We start from the raw sequence: 19,352 nt of genomic DNA, 5'->3' as shown, positions 1-19,352 counted from the left end.
CTTTATTACAAGGCAGGTGTTCCCTAAAAAACTTTTTGACCACAGTAAGAGAATAGCAATGATTTGTTAATTGGCTACTGTGAACATGTGAGTCAAATATTATTACACTGCATGCAATAATTTGCCATCTTGTGTCAAGAGGCAATGAAATAGCACTAGCTCTCGCTTCCGCAGTGTAATCATGAAGTGTCATAGCAAGCAGCTGGACCCACAACAGCTACTGGCTGATTTCTTAAGTGTGAGAACATTCTCAGTAATCAATTATTGCTAATCTGAGTTAAATGGAAAATATATATGTCTGCAATCTCAAAAAGACAGAAAAGAGAAAAACCAGATAATCTTTTTAGTGCTGGTTTCGCAGTCTCGCATAGGTGCATCTGCTGCGTGCAGCCTCGTGATGAAAAGCGCAGAGGAGATACTGCAGCCGGCACTGTCCCCTTGCGCCCCCTTGCCACTTCCCCTGTGTAGCTTCCAGCGCACTATCGGAAAGGAAACGGAAAGTCGCTGATAGATCTGATAACTATGTCTAAGTTTACTTGTGTTTGAAGGATTCGAAACATTTTTTGCAGCAGGAGATTTGCCAGGCAACGTAATTCAATAGTGATGTCATGCTATGATTACTTAGAAAAGTCCTCCAGGGCTTCGCTAGGCATGGATACACTTGGAAGGTTTAGCTCAGGGCTTACAACATTCCAAACACAAATAGCACTTGAGAAATGCAGTAAAGTTCTTGTAACGCAATTGTTGAACTAGGTTGAATGAACCTTGTTGAATTTAAAAGAGAAAGTTAAATTCCAGTGGCTCTAAGTACCACATGTTTAAGAGGCCTGCTAATAGATAGCATAAATGGCAAGCAACCAACAATTTTTTTATAAAGGATCAAGCACCAAGGTTAAAATTGAACAACCATGCACCAAAATGGGATACAGCATAAACCTTGCGTATTCACTTACAGTTTGCATTAAACCGCACCTTTGTCCACGCAAACGTTGGATTAAAAAATCCGCATACATGTATTTCAACGTAATATAACAATTATGTGAAATTCACAGGATTTAACAGTTTGATTTACCACACGATGATAAGCACACTGTAATTGGAGGCTACATAGTTGTAAATGTGATGCTTAATTAAAAAAAAATTTGGCCAAGCATTCAGGAAACAGCTAGGAAGTCTGCTTTAAGCAGTAATTACAATTTATTGCTTCCTTTTTTTATATGCAACTAAGTTTGCCTAGATTAGCACAGCAGAGGCCAAATCCGAGCACTTTGATGTTTCAGTGGCACATTTTGAAATGTTGGGATAATGCTTCAACAAACACTTCCTCCACAACTTTCTTGTAACTAGCATTTTTTTGTGATGATAAAACTGGAAGGACTGCCAATATCAGCAAAACTTACTCTTACTTATCAGCCATAAGAGTGGGCTGTCAATACATGCAGAAGGGAGACAATATTAACTACAAAACATTTATAATTAAGACATTACAGCTTCGCGTACACCTAGTCTCCCTAATATGAGGCCACACCTGACCACCAGCTGAGGCATGCTTTAGCAAAATCCACAAGCCAGCTTCAGGTGACACCACGACAAAGCACGGGCCGCTACATACTCGAGCACGGTGACACGTGCACCCACCTCTAAGAGCTCACGCTCGCAGGCTTTTTTGAGCATGCGGTAGCGCTTCTCGTCAGCTGACGACAGCTCGCCCGTCTCGTCCTTCAGCTGCTGCAGCTTGTGCAGCTCGGAGTGGCCGTCCATGCTGCGGATCTGGTTGTGCAGCGCCAAGAAGGATACGGGCGAGTTCAGGGCCTCTCTACTCTTGGCACACAATCGTACCACCCGCAGACCCGTTTGGTGTACTTTCTCCGTCAGCTGGTCCACAGCAATGTTGCTGGGTGCACACACTAGGACAGGCCCTGTGCTCTGTTTGGCCAGGTGGTACACAACTGTTGCCGATGTCACCGTCTTGCCTGTGCCAGGTGGTCCCTGGATGAGTGACAGTGGCCGCTGCAGTGCGTGCTTCACTGCATACACCTGTGAGCGGTTCAGCTCAGGCAGCTGGGGTGCTGAAAAGTGCTTGGGCAATGGGCAGCGCATCACCACTTCTTCCACCTCATGGCCTAGCAGCCGATGGTAGATGTATGCCGATACCGAGCACTCGTCGACGGCAAACTTGCGGAGTGCGGCCTGCATCCTACAATGGTGACCAACAAGCAAAAATCACAACACAGACAAGACGGGCAGCTCTCATTATTTCTCACAGGGTCTGAATCTGTTTGGCAGGCAAATAATGCACCTTCCTCCCATTCTCAGCAACAATGTCCAGTGCCAACAAGGCCTCTTTTTATAACATCTATACTTGGAAAAGACAGTAGTGCACACACAAGGCATCTTTTTGCAGTCAGCTTACTATATATACAGTAAAACCTCGTTATACCGTACCCGCTTAAACAGTAGTTTTGTTTTAAAAGTAGTAAAGTCAAATCCCCGACTCACCGGCCATTGAACATAATGTGTTTCGTATCCGCATAAACCATACCAGCTTACTGCGTACGCATCGGTTAAAACGTAGCGTTTTAACTTTTCGTCGAGCAAACACGGCGCTGTGCCGTCTCCATCGGGCGGCCCGGCAGAACAACACGCCTCAGAGATCGGAACAACGGCCTCCAAGCGCCCTGTGCGTTTGCGCGTGAAGCCACATCAACATCAACATCATTTCGACGCGGTGCCAGAGAGTGTTATGGCGTCGTGCAAGCGAGGACTCGCGTCGTTCCGAAGCTTGGATAAAAAAGACGCCGGGTGCTCAGCATAGAAGAAAAATTAGACATCGTCCGTGCTATCGAACGTGACACGAAGAAGTCGGCGCTGACACGCAACAGGGATCTGCTGTTGACTACAGTGTGTGGCATTTGGAATGCGAAGAAGCTGCTCGGCAGCTTTGCTGCGATCGCGAAGATATGTCGGCTACGAGGTTCGACTTATCGCCATCGTTGCCTCTGTTGTTGCCGAAGTGTCGACTAGCGACAGTGACAAGGACGACACGGAAAGCGATAGCACGGGCGATTCAGGCCCGACAGTGGCATAAGCTGCGCGTTGCGTCAGCCTCGTGAATGCAATCGTCGCGACGACAATAGGGGCGCGATAACCTAACTCTATTCCAAATGAAAATTATTCCAAACTCCGGCACCCGTAATGAAAAAGGCGCCCCCGGGACTTCTGCAGCACTATGCGCACGTGCACGGTGAATACGTAACGCCAACGAGGAATCTGCCATGCGAGTGTTTGCCGAGAAGAGGGGGCTGGCTGAAAAGCTGGCACGCAGCTTCAGTAAGTTTGAGGCCGCTGTCGTCGGCGTGCTAGGCCGCCGCGGCATCAAACGAAAATAACGCTTTTGTCGCGCGAAGTGAATAAATACTGCATGTTTTTTCCCCCTTTCATCGCACTTTCTCTGAGTTCCGTTTTCGACAGGTAAGTGGGCGATCTCATGCTATTCGGTTAAACAGTACTACCGTTTAGTACGTACCTTTCCCGAGCTCCGGCCAACTACGGTTTAACGAGGTTTCACTGTACTATGATTATTAGGGCTAGCTTCCTGCTTTATCAGCCTAGCTTTAAACTGACTGGACGCAGCACCCTGCATTTCCTTACACAGAAGCTCTCCAAATTTGTGCAGTTAAACGGCTTTTTATAAAAGTTGGGATGAACATGACATTCAGACATGTGCCTGACATTGCAGTGTGTGATCCCAATTGAAATTAAGAATCATTAAAAGCAACACACACCTGTCAAAGGAGGTGGACTTCCACACAAAGTCAACCACAAAGTTGGAGGTGCACTCAGATGGGACGCCCAAGTTTGTCTTCATTTCAATGCCTACTTCCTCACTGTAGTCTGTGTAAAGTAGTCAAGAAAAAAAGCCCCAAGGCAGACAGAAAACACCAATAGCAAAGTCTATCCTAGAATTTAAAAACATGAGCATGCCAAAACAACAAAAATTTTAAAAGAAGTGAATGAAAATTGAGGTTTAATTCCCCAATTACTTGCTCCATGTTACTTTTGACCACCTGGGTTCTTTATTGTGCACACAAAATACAGTACACAAATGTTTTTTGCATTCCTGCCTCGTCGGAATACTTCCACAGCAGCCGGAATGGAGCATTTTAGGAAATGGCGTGCGCCTTCAAGCGACTTCCAGTAAGACATTATGGCAATCTTGAGGGAAGGCGTTGGTGGCTGCTTCACTTGCAGCCACCAACGTAAGATGTGCCTCAACCCTGTCTTCTACCATTTTAGCTAACCACAGTGTAATGTCGGTAAACGGAAATTGCTTAAAGGAAACTGCCTCTTAAACGGAACACCATCCTCATGGTTGGCTGGTTTTGCATTCATGCAACTGTAAATTCAGCTTTGTCTCTCAGTAAATGGAATTCCTGATAAACGGAACCAATTTCCATGGTCCTTTGAGGTTCCGTTTAAAGAGTATCGACTGTATAGCACAACAGGTTACATGGCAAAACAAAGATAAGTGCGACCCAAGTGGCCCCAAAATGCCATGCTGATAAGTATGCCTTGGTGTATACTGGAAACATGTACGAGATTCCTGCGAGTACGATTTATATGTTTGAGAGCACGCAAGACCACATTGTTTCACAAAATGCTGCGCAACCCTAATTCATTTCAGCAGCCATCCAATAACATTTTGCCAGCCTTTCACATGTTTTGCGGGCAGATAACTTCTCATGCATTTCTCGCAGAATGCAGGTTGCATTAGCTAGTGTAGCCGAAGAGCCCGCGAGAAAAAGCCTCAGCTGCGATCTCACATATTACTGTGTATAAGGCAAGCACGTGCAAACAGTGCGAGACATTTTCTGCACGTTAAAAGAGCAAGCAGCGTGAGTTCAATCTAGCATGCGTCGCCACATCCACTCACAAAGACCAATCAGAGCACGCATTTTTACAAGTTTTTCGATGGTGGGCTTGGCATACTAATGGGACACTATGGCGAGTGGGCTAGTCAGCACCCTGCGGCAGCCACAGTATGTGCCAGTCAGCACATGGCATCCGAAACAGAGACTGGCCTTCAAGGTTCCCATACCGCCCTTGCCTTCTTAAGTGCCGTAGGCTTTTCTAAAATCGTCCATTGAACCCGCAACCTCTTGCTAAGTAGCACCTCACCATTGTCATTGAGCTACCGCAGCAACTGACCAGAAAGAAAAAAATACCCCGGCGCCCCTGTACACTAACACAAAGCTGTCAAAAGGCCAAAACTATTTGCAGTTTTAAAGGATACTGTCAGGGATTTTGATGACATGGCCCACACCAGACCATGGCTTGTGCAGTTCTCCAAGGTAGCGCAGTCGTAGCTCATCACCATGCATCAGTCGCATATCTGCACAGAAGATTAGAGCACAATAATGAGAGCATTTATTACACAAAAGTTTTTCGAAGAAACCGTATGGGCTTCTTTTTTTCAAAAAATAAATAAATAAATAAATTAAAAAATGTGCGTTTCCTTTGTAGCTTTGAGCTACTGTCGGGTGTATGGCAACTTTCCTTTTCATGAATCTTCCTCCACCTAGTGGGCTTTCACATAACTGATTTGTCATATTCAACTTGCAGGTGTTGGGAGCAGCAAAAGTAGCATTAAGGGCATTGGTGTTCCAAAGCCATTAACAGACACCTGTGTGTATGGTCGTTTGATTGTCCCCATGTACTGTCATTTTAATGACTGTGCTACTAGGCACAGGTGCATAGCGTTTCCTACAAAAATTGTTGGAGGAAATTCTGACGCTAATGACTATGAGAGTTGTCAGAATGCCTGTCTATCCAGCACAGAGGGATGGAAGCAGCCAAGGAAGTTTTGTTGTACCTCTGGGAGCAGCAAATTTGACACTTTGGAGCAGGTTTGCAGCATGAATTGTTCGTTTTGGAGCAGCTTGGCAAAGGTGAATATGAGTGAAATGCTGGCGTATGAAGAAAAGGTGTTTTTTATTTGGCTTTCCAGAACACTATTAGGTTACGGCAGATCAGTTCTGCAGAAGCCTGCAAGGCACTTGCCCTATGTGGATAGGTTTGTGTTAATTCTAGTTGAATTATTTCTTTCTTTCTTTTTGTTGTGAAAAAGCAAATATTATTTAATTTTAATGAACTAACACTTATTACCTCACTTATCCAATAAGGTGTCAATGTAAAGGTTGTGGAATACGTAGAGAAATTACCGATAACAATATACAGCTACCTAGACTGGCAGAAATAAAAAAAAGAAACCTACGATTTTCTCTTTTATATCCGCATGACAACATAATACCAGTAATATAAATGGTATAAGATATAAACGTCATCAGTGCATTCTGTATATTATGAATGTGCAAGCCTGGGCCACGGTCTTATAACCGTTTGGAAAGTGAAATGTTACAAGACTGTTACTATGTATAAAAACTGCTAACGTGGCAAAACAAAAGCGCGGCCGCTCATTCCCAGTGCTCCTATTTGACAAGGTCTGCGTAAGGCATGATGCAATTTTTGGTGCGTAGATATGTTGTCACGGCCACAGCGAGTTCTTGCTTGATTGTTTTTTTTATTTATCTCCCAGGCTTTCTTTCTCGTTAAGTCTTCATGAATCCTAGGTTTTAAATGCTGTTATCGGTGATTTCACAACATCGTCCACAACTTTTTATTGACATATCATCGATTATGTAAGCCCATATATTTAGCTAATTAAAAATGTATCAGTGCACAATGAACGAGAAATATTCACAGTGGCCACCATGAACAACACCCATCAAGGTACAGTGAACGCCATTCGTGTATTGCCCTCGGGTAATTTTTAATTCTTGGTGACCTTCAGTTAAGATAGGAGAATTCCGCAGGATAAATCTGAAGTTGACATACAGGTCATAGCATGTTTACCAGTACTTCTCATCGCTTGCCAAGAAAAAGCTGCAAAGATATTTTTGAAAACAATAAATGGATAAAAATGTTCATTGGCTTTCCAGTCTGCATCGTCAACGAATATTTTGGATAAGCTCAATTATTCATGTTTATTCACAGTTTCGCCAAAGGCACCGTGAAGCCAGTGTAAAACGGCAACATATACAGTCGAACCCAACTATATCACACCTGTTTACATTGAATCATCCAGTATATCGAACAATTTCTGAACATGGTATAGTTACTATGAGTATATATAGCAAAAATTATGGTTGCATCGAACAAAAATAGCAGCCACTCCCGATATATCGAACGTCAAGCACTGCAAAAGTGCCCCCAGAAGTTGGCTTTCCCTTGCGGCAGCAAGGAAACTTGCCGACACATCCCAAAAGAGGTTTAGCCCAGCGGTGCGGCTCCATCCACCTGCTCTCCCTACCATGACCACGCCACGTCGGGCAAGTCGGCGACACCCCCCTGCAAAAAATTATTCTGGCCCGCCCACAGCACTTGCTTAGACAGCCAATCAGGGGCTCTTGTGCCGTCGTCGTGCAAGATGGTCATAGCATAGTCAAAGTCTGAGTTGCCTCGCTGCTCTCCTTGTTCACTGTGTTAGCGCCTCGCGGGCCTTCTCCCGCAGTGTTGCCGTGATGGCTAGTGCGAAGCACGCTGAGTTTTCTTTTCGCTGTGAAGCTCGAAATCATAAATAGAGTCTAGCAAGGTAAGAAGTCGGATGTCGCCGCAGCATACATTATTCCAAGATGCGCTCAGAACGATCTTGAAGAATAAGGAGGAGATTAGGGCTAAAGCAGACAAACGACCCAGTGATGACTCTGAAAATGCTTATGAGTGCGACAAAGCCATTGCCGGTGTCGCCAAGGTTTAAAGCAAGCTGTCACAATTTCCCGAAGCCGTTGACAGGTCAACGGTCGACGAGTTTGTGAGTGCGAATGGTGGTGTCACAGCCCCGGGAAAGCCCGAAAGCGAAGACTACATTGCTGACATCGTACGAAACACGAGTGAAAGCAAGCACAATGAGGAAAGCAACGACTGTCCTTTGCCCACATCCTCCAAGGTGACTGGTGCACTTGCACTAGTCCGGTGCTTCTGCATGAATGTGGAAGGTTGCGGCTTCGGCTGCTCCAACTGTTTAAGACATTGTGGAGAAGTGCGTGCTGTCACACGCAGCAAAGTTGTCCAAGTGGAAGAAGATACAGGACTATTTCATGTGAATTAAACTAAGCTAGTTCCATCAATAAAATGTTTTTATAAATGGTATGTGCTTCTACGACGTCCAGTTCTTTAGCAGGCTTATATCGAATTGTGCCCTATATCAAACTGATAGGAGCTTTTTTGAGAGTTCAATATAACCGGGTTTAACTGTATTTCATACGCTGAACAATGCTTTATTAAAATTTTTATTATTATTATTTAACTATTATGGCAGATGCTGTCAAAGAAGACGTTGCACCTGAAAGGCAGTACATACCTTAGAGGAAAAATGAGCAAGTTGCATGTCTCAGTTTTACTCGCTGCAAATATGAATGGCTCATGCAGACAGTGACTGTTCATTATCAACAAAAGCTGAGCGCCACATCGCTTCAATAACGTGAAAGGCACCCCATTTCGATGTGCATTCTACAAGGGTGTGTGGATGATACTCCTTCGCTGAGTGGCTCTCAACATGGGATGCCAAACTGATGTCTGCACCACCAGTTTTGTCTTCTTGAAAACCAGGGGTTTCCGTGAAGGGCGTTTTAGGGTTCCAAAAGCAGCCAAAACTACCCTATTTACACGTATGTAAGTCGATTTCTTTTTTTAACATTTGAATATCTGAAGTGGGAGGGTCTACTTACAATTGAAACCAAAATATGGCACCGAAAAAAAAAAAAGCGAGACCAACGAGATAGCAGGGGAGCTACAACGTAGTTCCAATTCTATGTTTGCTCTACGGCCCCACCCGTAGCTTTCAGCTATCCCTCACGTTTGTTCGCTTTTCGGAAGGGTTCTTCAACATTTTTTTAGAGTTTTACAGCGCACACAGCACTCATGTGGGGGGTGTCCTATCCACTCATGGATAGGCACTCATGTGGAGTGTCCTATCCAAACTCCCACTCAAACAAGTTTGTTGCTCCTAGTGCATGACTTACACAAACAGTCAAACAGAGCAGCTTCACTGCATTGGCGACAAGGTGCAAGACAACAAATCCCCCGAAAGATAGGTTTTGCTCACCTGTATCAGACTTGGCGACTGTGAAATAGGCAATCATCTTTTTGTTGAGCCCAATGTCCCAGCGTACCTCTATGTTGTCCTGTGTCTGCGACTCCTTGAGCTTCTTGTCATAGTCTGCTTCCATTTTGACCAAAGGGCCAAAGATGTTCTGGTATTGGTAGCCATCCTCATACCTGTAGCCAGTGTAACAAATGCACAAGGCTTGCAGAGCAGCTTGCTATTCAGGAGCCATTTTCTTGATTGACTATATGATAACACTTATGACCATGTATCACTGATGTGACAAACCTTCATTATCGTTATACAAACCACAGATTAAATCTTTTTCAGATTAAAGAACATCTGAAACATCCCCAGTCAGAAACCTATTGTTCTAATGTAAAAAATTTCAGTACTGCAAATTTTAAAACACTAATTATTTTAAAGTAATGACCAAAATTTTATGCTTTCTCTGTATCTATATTCATAGCACCTTAATATAATGAATGTGTAAACCAAAATATAGTGCATATTTGCAACTTATGAAACTGAAAAATTAGACAGACCACTGTCAGCAGCAGATAAGTACCAGCCCTATCATTGTCACCTGCATTAATGGTGGCCCTCAGGAATAGGAACTATAGTCAAACCCGTTTATAACAAACTCTATAGTTTGGCAAGAAGTGGTCATTATATTAGCAGTTTGTTATATATGGACTCGCCCTTAAAAATGCTAAAAAACTAACAGCATTTGGCAGCACTTGGGTCCGAAAACCAGATTTTCAGTTTCATTTTTGTACCCGGTGCATTCCTTCCCACACCTAGCTGCAAATGCCTGTTAGATACTCCATCTAAAGAACGAAATGCGACATCACATAGTTGTTTCAAAACAGCGCATCGTTCCAATCACCTGTCATTTTGAAACTGCAAGAACCGCCGCCATTTTTTATTCAAGAGCTTGTGATTTGTTTTACTATTAGTTGGACACGACTGTATATTGCACAAGACAGCAAAGTGTTCTAATTAACCAGAAGTGCAACTCCTGGAAACTACTGCAGCATGCCACCATTCTGCGAAAGTTGGCATTACGACTGTGCGTCAGCCACACAATAAACATAAATCACATTGTCTGTGTTGCTTCAGGCAAAAAAAGAAAATGTGATGTTCGACATGTCAAATGTCACCACCCCTCAGGCTTGGTGAAAAAACACAGTCTGCGGATAGCGTACACTGCTTTGAACATCTCAGCCAAATTTCGCAGAGCTGCACGGTGTGTGGAGCTCACAAGCAGAGCACGAAGTCACCTTTTCCTCAAACACTCTCTTTTCAACAGAAGTCTGCTCCCCACTCTTGTTTGGACGCTTTGTTTCGTAACACAGTCGAACCCGAATACAGCTAAACTCGATCTAATGAAACGCGATTTTATGAAGCTCCCGATCTAATGAAGAAATTTACATTCCCCGGCAGCTACCTATAGGATTCAATGTTATCACCAACCCGAATTAACAAAACAAACTTGGCCAAACTCAATTAATGAAGTTTTTCCTGAAATATATGAGTAAGAAAAGTGGTGATTTCTTTTTCAGTATGACACAGACGGGTTCTTCTTCGAACGTCCGCTCTAAAGCTATGATCCCTAGCTTTATTTTGATGAGGCTTCACACCATATCCATCCACGGAACAGCAACCTCAGCACTGCCTCAGTAAGGGCAGTGGTGGTTGCTTTCATTATTTCATGGTTTATGCGACAGATGGCTGGATTAACGGCAAATATGATGCCGCAGTAGCCATTCCATGTTGCTACGTTACAGTTTTAGATTTCGAAGGACCAAAAAATTCCTTTTTTGATTTTACAAACTTCCTGATTTACCTAAATAATTCGAGCATGGTCATCACTTAACTAAACCGAGTTTCAATTGTTTATCAAATCTGAAAGGGATCACAAAAAAGTTCGACATAGTATAGGTAATTTGATATATAAAATAAAGATATACATGTACAAAAATTTTCAAAGGGATTTTACAGCTGTTTGTTCTACACAACAATCTGTTATACGTGGCTTCAATATATCCAGGTTTGGCTCTATAGCATATTCCCATACGCAGCTGCTATTGGCCAATAGCTGATATCAATCAGTAAAGGCGCTTGTTTCGATCAGTGCACTCCTTCCTACTGTTACTTTGCATATTGACACGTGTACTTATCTTTATCGGGCGACCACGTTTGGCCGCCTAACAAATGTTATCGTGCAGCGCAGGACGCGCCTGCATGTAAATGAAGTTTCTGGAATGTTAGCGATGGTTCCGTACACTGTCTTTCACCGCAACTTGTGTAATCTGATTGCATGTATGCGCGACGCGAATAGTGTAGAACTTTGTGGAAGACACGCGGGTCCCATCAGTTAATCTGGAACATTCAACGACTGATCTATAAAAGCCGACGCGCTTGACCCGCTGATCAGATTTTTCGCCAATCGCCGACTGTGTTCGCCGCTCTCGTTGTGCTATAAGTGTAGCTTGTTTTGTGGGCACAGGTTCGCCCAATGCAATCTAGTTTTGCCTTTCACAGTATTGCTACTGTGTTCTTAACGTCACCACCACGTGACAATATTTATTGACGCAGTTTAATAAACAGGCACAAGTAAGCAAAAATCTGCTTTCTAATTTTGGTAAACAATTACGTACTTTCGGAAAATGCAGCCTATCATATGCTCATGCTCAGGAGGTTGCGTAGGAATTTAATTTTGGCCTCCCTGCTTATCGGCATCGTAGCCATCGATCCTCACTAATTTCGACTAGTTTTGAATACTGAACTAGCCTAGGACCACACAAACTTGCCAGCACGTGCCCACTCTTGGTCGCTCCTGCTTAGAGGCCGTGGCAGGCCTCACATAGCTTCACATTGAGCTATTGACTGCACTTCAACATGCACAAACTGGATGCTGCTGCTATCGGTCGGTCAAGCTGGTGCGAGACAAAGCCAGCCCGCACCATGTAACACAGCCAGACTGGAGCATATGAGTGCGAGTGCGTACTCAAACCCTGTCATGCACAAAGCAAACACTGTGCATAAGCACTACAGTAGCATGTAGGTGTCGCCTGCTACGTAGCATAGATACCGCGGCCCCACGACAAGTTCGCTGACTGAGCATACTGCGGCTCCCTGAATCGCTTTTGGTGCGTTGTAGGTACCAAAATTGGAAGTAGTGGCACATACATGGACACCTAAAATCAAATTCGAACTGTGCGCCACGGTGACGCTCAGTAGGCAGAGCACTGTGGGCATGCCCCTCTGCACCATAGGCTTCGCAGTGTAAGTAATTGAAGGAGTGGAAGCACTGTGTAAGGGACGTTTGATTGTCAATAACTGTGCCTCGGCTGAATGCACTGAAGTACTTTTTGCGACAAAGTACTCTTGAAATACTACTCTATTTCAATTTCAAATGCATTTCTCAACTTATAAAACGTGGTTTAGGGTCTGCATAATGGCAATCTTCTATTGCTTAGAAAGTACTGCTTTCCAGTTTTCTTACAGGAAACAGGAGGGTTTTTTCATTTTTATGGCAGGCAGTTTTTGCGAGTTATCGTCAGCTCGTCAAGGCCATTGTGGGCAACAGACAAAAGTGGGGAAGGCGCATCACGTCACTTGGCGCCGCACGCATCAACTGTGGTCAGCGCCGACACTAAAGAGTTCTCAAATCAGGAGGGCCCACGCCAAGTTCATGCAATGTCTTCCTCTTCCCCAACCACCCCTTTATTTGTCCACATCCATCTGCGGTCGGCGTAAGTGCGTCTGTAGCCGGAGGTCGGCGCAATATCACATGATATTTTCAAGCCCGCCATGTAAATCCAACGCCAGTGCTGTGACAGGTCGCCTGTGGCTACAAAAAGAGACTGTTGAGCGCCTATGAACTGTGTACTGAACTAAGGGCCACTACATGGTATTTCGCAAAGGTGGCGGCTGTGAACATGCAACAGTCATCCCGTGCACTCACTTTCGTTGGCAAGGCATTTTGTCAGCTTTCTCAGGGTCGTGCGACCACTCTGAATAGATCTGCATTAATTCAGTCACCGTACCTTTAGTCACCGACACCTGATGACGCAGTTCCGATTAGGCCTAACTGACTAAACGGTATGGTTTTAACAAAAATTTTTCACTGGCCGATGAGATAACGGGCCGCAAAACGTTGCAGAAAGCCTGTCGTTAATGCTCCTACGGTTGGCTCATCAGTGACCAGTCACGAGATCATGCGTACGAGTCAAGGCCGACCCACATGGAGCTAGCTTTGATGACAGAACTTTCGTCGGCCAGTGCTGGCTTGGTGACACGGCGGCGTACCTTCATTGTGCTACAGTGAACTAGAAGGGGTAGTGCAGAGCACAGAGGTAGCGACGCATAGGGGCACCTGACACTGCTGGTGGTGAAAAGAGTGGCAGCACTGCAATCACTCTCTCTTGCATGCGGTGCCTGTTGCGTGGAGGCGGTGTTTCGCCCCCTTTCTCTGAATGTCTGCCGTGTTTAAATTCGTAACATTTCAGCTCGCGTCAACTGCAATGAGGCCAGCAGCTGATTTTGTGCGACATTATTCCTTTGTGCAGTTCATATTTTCCAGGGCATCACGTAATGCGCTGTTAAAAGGTGTGCCAAGGAGAGAACAATCATACAATGTAACTACTTAATTTAAACTTACTTTTGTTGTCACAGGGAATAGGACTTGCTGAAGAAAAGCAGGCAGCGGGACTTTTGTAATGCAGGCAATTTGTTCTTGCACCCATTACCAAGCAATTAATGCCACCATTAAAAATATTTCATATATTATTCTTTGGTGCCCTACCGGCTCTTGTGTCCACCCCCATACTCTGTGATGCCGGCATTTAGTTACATATTACACAGACCATGGAATTGTGCACCTCTTGTGAAATGATGCACCATATTTCCAGTGACAAGAATGGCGTCCTATGGATGTCTTAGCAACATCCACTGCCAGGACATCAATATCCTAGGGGTGTGCCAAATGCCTCCTGTGAATGCCCCTCACACGACCACTTGCAGCCACACTTTCCGTGTCCTGCGGACATCCGTTGCATGTTCATGAGGGACATTATGTGGACATGCTGCATACATATTACGGACATATGCCAGGGTCTTCTGCATACTGCTTGCCATAATGTAAATTACAGTCCCAGCACACGCTGTGTGACAAATGCAATGGGCAGGGCACCCATACATCAAGAACAGATACATTGTGTGCACACATTACCCATGGATGTTCAGCATACTCGTCATTCTTCTAGGCACTGCGCCAAGCACAACTGCCTTATTGAACTAATTGAAGTTTTCAAAGCAGATAGCATAAGAAAATTTGTAGCACGATGTAAGCACGAGCTCATGAGCTGCAGATGTGACAGCTTCGGATTATAATAACATGTAAGAAAACATATTTCTGTTATGAAGAAACTCATGAGACATAGCTTCAATTGGAGGAAAAATATTCATGTGCATGTCAAAAAAAGGTCCATGCAGGTTAACCTTGGGACATTCATGGTAGAATATCCAGAACAGGTCCGTGTGCAACATCCTTGGGACATTCGTAATAGAACATCCGAGACTGACGTTCAGCAGATGTTCTATGGACGAAGTGTTTCCACTGGGCCATTAAACTGCTCGCAAAAGCACGGTCATCATAAATACCGCAATTACCTGCTTTTCCGTTTCACTGAAGCTGCCCGCTTGGCTTCCGGCATCCTTATCCTGTTAGTCCTGTCCTTCTGCTCATTCGTGTTTATTGGGTGTGCGCGACATGATTTCTACAGATGAATTTCAGTGACTTTTCAGAATAAATGGCTTCTGTGGGCGTATGTGACTTCAATCCATGCGTGCACATTTTCTCATCTGCTTTTCAATTCATGAGCATTTCTTTTCATATCAGGAGCAACAAGTCCAGCTGTTAATGTTACTCATCAATGCAGTTTCTGTTTTCTTCTGAGGTGCCACCTCTAATGCGCTGTTGAAAGGTGTGCCAAGGAGAGAATGAACGTGCAACTTAACAGCTTAATTTACACTTACTTTCAATGTAGTGGTGACTAGTTACGTATAATTCTCCTGTCATGCGCGGTCACTCGATCGCGATTATGTACGATCCGAATCTGCTCATTCGAGTTTGTATAGACTGTGATTTGCGCCCTTAACCTCTGCAAGCTAAACAAACTCGATCCTGGTTGCTGAACGCATACCAGTGATCATTCTCTATCGTGTTGAAAAGCTAATCCAGATGGGACTCGATTGCAATAAAAAATGTCAGTGTTCTCGAGTGTGTGACTAGGTTCCAGTGGCGAGGAGTGACGCGCTTCCGTAATTTCAGAAACAACTTTAGCATTTGTGCGAAAAAAAAAATACCCATTTCATTGTCTGATCATAAGCAGCGAATACAGACCAAATAAACGCAGTCCTTCAGCCAAAAATCTGAACAAAACCTCCTGTGCTTGTCAAGCATATAGGTACGTTGCAGTGTATGTGAGCATTTGGTCTGCTGCTTTTCAGAAATGGTCGATCGCAGCGCCGCTGCTACTGGCAACGACACCAGAGCTACGCGGAGAATGCCGCCCGATGCGCTGCCCCTGTAGTCGTGCTACACACACATACAACAACAAAAAAGGTGGTGTCCTCCATTCAATTGGAAGTCGGATGCAATTGAGCGCCAAATGGTCCGCGCTACCCACCTGCATACGATGCTTCTGGCAGGCGGCTAGCCGCTGGCGACATTATCAAGCCCAGTATGATTGGCGGCGAACAGCTACGGTTTGGCCACCGGTCTCCGGGCGGCCAGCTGTTCCTTTTTTGCCAGAAAATCACACCACTTGGGTGGGCCTTTAGACTGACAGCCGTTGAAGTGGCGTTCGGGTTCGCGGTCGACCAGCCAGCAACTACAGTCAACGACTGAATTTTCGGACGCCCAAATTTTCGGGCATGCCTGATATTTCGGACGTCTTCGCGGCACCGCCACAAGGCCCATAGAATCAATGTATACGGACATCTGAAGTTTCGGACGCTCGAACCCCCCGCCGTTCAATTTTCCTGACATTCTGATGCGACGGAAGGCCCTTTGGCTCTTCGCGCCGAGCCCTTGCGAAGGAAATCGACTTGCAGCCGAAGCATATCACCGCTTTGAACCACAACTAGCCAAATCTAGCCGTCACATTAGGTCTGGCCACGCTGGCTATGTTCATCGCCGCACTTCCACCTCCGGCGGAGTTTCCGGAGTGGCGTCATCTCGTTTGTTTGCGCAGGCTACGTTTTGGCTAGCGTGGTGTGTGTGGTTGTGCTGTTGTGCCAAGTGTGCTCTGCGACGCTAGGCCTAGGTGCTTCGACGCTCGTCAGCAAACTCCACTGTCCGCAACTTGAGGATTTCGCCTGCCTTCGATGGCCCCCACTCTGTCTTCATCGTCCTTGCCGATGGCATCAAACCGTCGGTTAGTACCGGCGCAGAACTGACTGATGAGGAAATAGTCCTCCAGGTTGTGGGGATTCAGAAGACTTTGATGTTGAAAATGAGGAGCCAATGCCTGCGCCACCTACAAGCATCGAGTTGACGCGAGCACTGTTGGCTCTTTCATCTGTGTACAGTGCTGACATGACCCTTGCTCAGATCGAGGTGAATATGATCGCATGCAACCGGAACGCCGTCCAAACAACAATCAACGAGTTCTTCAAGCCACTGCAGCAATAACACCAGCTGCCCGACTATGCACATATACATAATAAACCGGCAGCCGGCTGCATACAGTTTTTGAACGCATCTTTTTATAGCCACTTCATTGATGCTTTGGCAGGGCTTCGGAAGCCTGGTACTTCGCCCTTTACCTCTAGATCCGAGAAAAAAAGAATAAAAGTGTTTTTTTTTTTTTTGCATGCATTCATTTTTTCGGACTGCCTGAATTTTCGGACGTTTTTACGTTCCCTAGAGGGTCCGAAAAATCGGTCGTTGACTGTACTACAAGCCGGCGTGCCAAGCCGGTCTGTAAGCTCGCATGTGGATAGAAAGCTCCGAAGTGCATGAATATAGGTGCGTGAACACTGCATTGTGTATTTGAGGCAACCAGCATGCCTTCCGGTGGCTAATCAGCCCGATCTTAGCAACCGCTTCTGTGCTTTCCAAACATGCTATTTTTGTTCCCTCAGTTCACGTAGCGTTGATCGTTTCGATCAGTCCAGTTGACCTCGTTGAACCTTGTATAGATAAAGCTCGCATGTCGAGGCATCAAACACAGCGAGGTCATTTACTGAATATACCGATATTCAAAAAATCATATATTCACGAAACCAACTATTCGATATTCGACTTGGGAATGGAATTATTTGAATGTTCACTGTTCAATTCAAAATTGGATATTTGAATATTCGCACATTCCTACTTTTTAACAATTGGACAACATAAGAGTGCACACATATTGTAACAGCACTTTGACGAAATGGACTCATACTGGTGTCACATGGCCACTTTCAAGCGTGATCGAGACTTATCTGGACCGAGCTTCTCCCTGTCGCTTGGGCAAACAAGCCAAGAGCTGCCAAAAATTCTATCCCAATCAGGCTCAATCACAATAAAAAAGAGAAGTGCGTCATGTGATACCAGTATTACTGTCAGCTGCCTGAAGCAGGAAATAGTTCCCAATCTTTAATCCATAAACACATCACTGCACTCGTTGAAAGCCTTCTCACTGACATCACCACGAATGCAGAAATTGGCACAACGAAACAAGTTTTGGAACATTTCTTTCTTAATGTCAGCCCAGGATGCTGCGGTGATGTCAGATTTCTTTTCTTGCCATGCTCGAATTATTAATGCTGAACTTCGATGAACGGCTGACTCTGCCGCTTCACGCTAGCTGCCCCAAAAAGGCAGCACATAAGGAAACAACACGCCAAAATAACGAAATAATCAAAGCTTGATGTATTCAGATAAGGATAGACTAAGCGGAGTTCCAACTATTTCTAGTTTTAAGCAAAATTTTTAAGTAGTGTATGAAATTACTTCTGTATAAAGGAATCAACCTTTGCCTTGCAAAACTTACCACTGGCTCCTTGAAAAAATTCATATTTTATTAAAGGCAAAAAGGAGCATTTTAACAACATGCAGATTTTATAAATTCGAAGGCCTATAACTTTAAAATTAATTCATTCAACATCCCCAAATTTTTTTTGGTAAATCTACACCGCTAGTACTATTGGCCCATGGGAAGTTAAAATTTATGTCACCGACAGTATGTTTTGAAAAATGACCAAACTTTGGTTATTGAGCAAATGCCTCTGACTACCCTAAAATCAGGCTTTTTTTTTTTGGGCCATTTTTGCTACAGCGATGAACCTGAAAAATATTTGAGAAATCTTAAAAAGATTTCTTGCAAACTAAAAGAAAAGTATACAGCTACATCATATTTATTTTGTTATAAAATCCCAAATATGCCACAATTATACAAGTAGTGAAAATTTCGAACATTTTAGAGACGTTTTAAAAACATGAAGAAGGGTAAAAAGAAGGACTCTGCAAAAGAAAAAATCTGCAAGTGTTTTAAAAAACAATTGCAGATTTTAATAAAAATTTTGTAGAATACCCACCCAGAAGTAGTAAATATAGTACTACAAATTTGTGTTGCATTATATTAAGTCAGAAAATTTAGCCTATTTTAAGACTCATATTTGGTCATCCCAGAAATGTGTCTCATTCTAACATATTAAATTCTGAACTCATTCTTTTTGTAGTAATAAAGAAGAGTGACTCAGATTGCGTCTTTTTTGCCTCTTTTTTGCCATGAAATGAGTTGAGCCTGAGTTTTCAGGGCTGCGTATTCCTACTATGGTGTGTTGCAGTTGCAAGTATACGAGAGTGCATACAGCAAGTTTTGTAATATTGGTAGGGGCACAATATTTCTGGCATTGATCTGTAATTACATCTGCTATCAGAAATGTTCCCCCCCCCCCCCGTGTTTATGATTGATGCACCAGCCTAGTGGAAAAGCAAGATGATGCCACTGCAGTAGATAAGCCAGCTGGGCATGTTCAGATGAGGACTGTCGCAAAGCGAGTCACGAATATTTTTCATTTTCATTAAAAATTTTATATTAACCATCAAAATCCTTCCACAAGGCAGCGCCAAATTAGACTCAAATTGTTTTGATTCCGTGTGAGGTGGCATAGATGTGGAGTAAAAGGG

General features: G+C 44.2%; 1 protein-coding gene across 1 annotated transcript in view; it reads right to left on the bottom strand.

Annotated features, from left to right (window-relative positions):
• The window catches only part of Upf1 (Upf1 RNA helicase), a 43,249-nt gene that overhangs the window by 12,771 nt on the left and 11,126 nt on the right, over positions 1-19,352 (bottom strand). Inside the window, exons 4-7 of the mRNA XM_075684355.1 lie at positions 9,164-9,336; positions 5,294-5,392; positions 3,786-3,894; positions 1,639-2,197 (exon numbers count right to left, since the gene is read on the bottom strand). Of these exons, the coding sequence (XP_075540470.1) occupies positions 1,639-2,197; positions 3,786-3,894; positions 5,294-5,392; positions 9,164-9,336 (940 nt within the window). The remainder of the gene's footprint in view (positions 1-1,638; positions 2,198-3,785; positions 3,895-5,293; positions 5,393-9,163; positions 9,337-19,352) is intronic.

Source organism: Dermacentor variabilis, chromosome 3 (assembly GCF_050947875.1).
Source record: "Dermacentor variabilis isolate Ectoservices chromosome 3, ASM5094787v1, whole genome shotgun sequence".
In the NCBI taxonomy this organism is placed as follows: domain Eukaryota; kingdom Metazoa; phylum Arthropoda; class Arachnida; order Ixodida; family Ixodidae; genus Dermacentor; species Dermacentor variabilis.
This window is presented reverse-complemented; position numbering and strand designations above follow the sequence as displayed.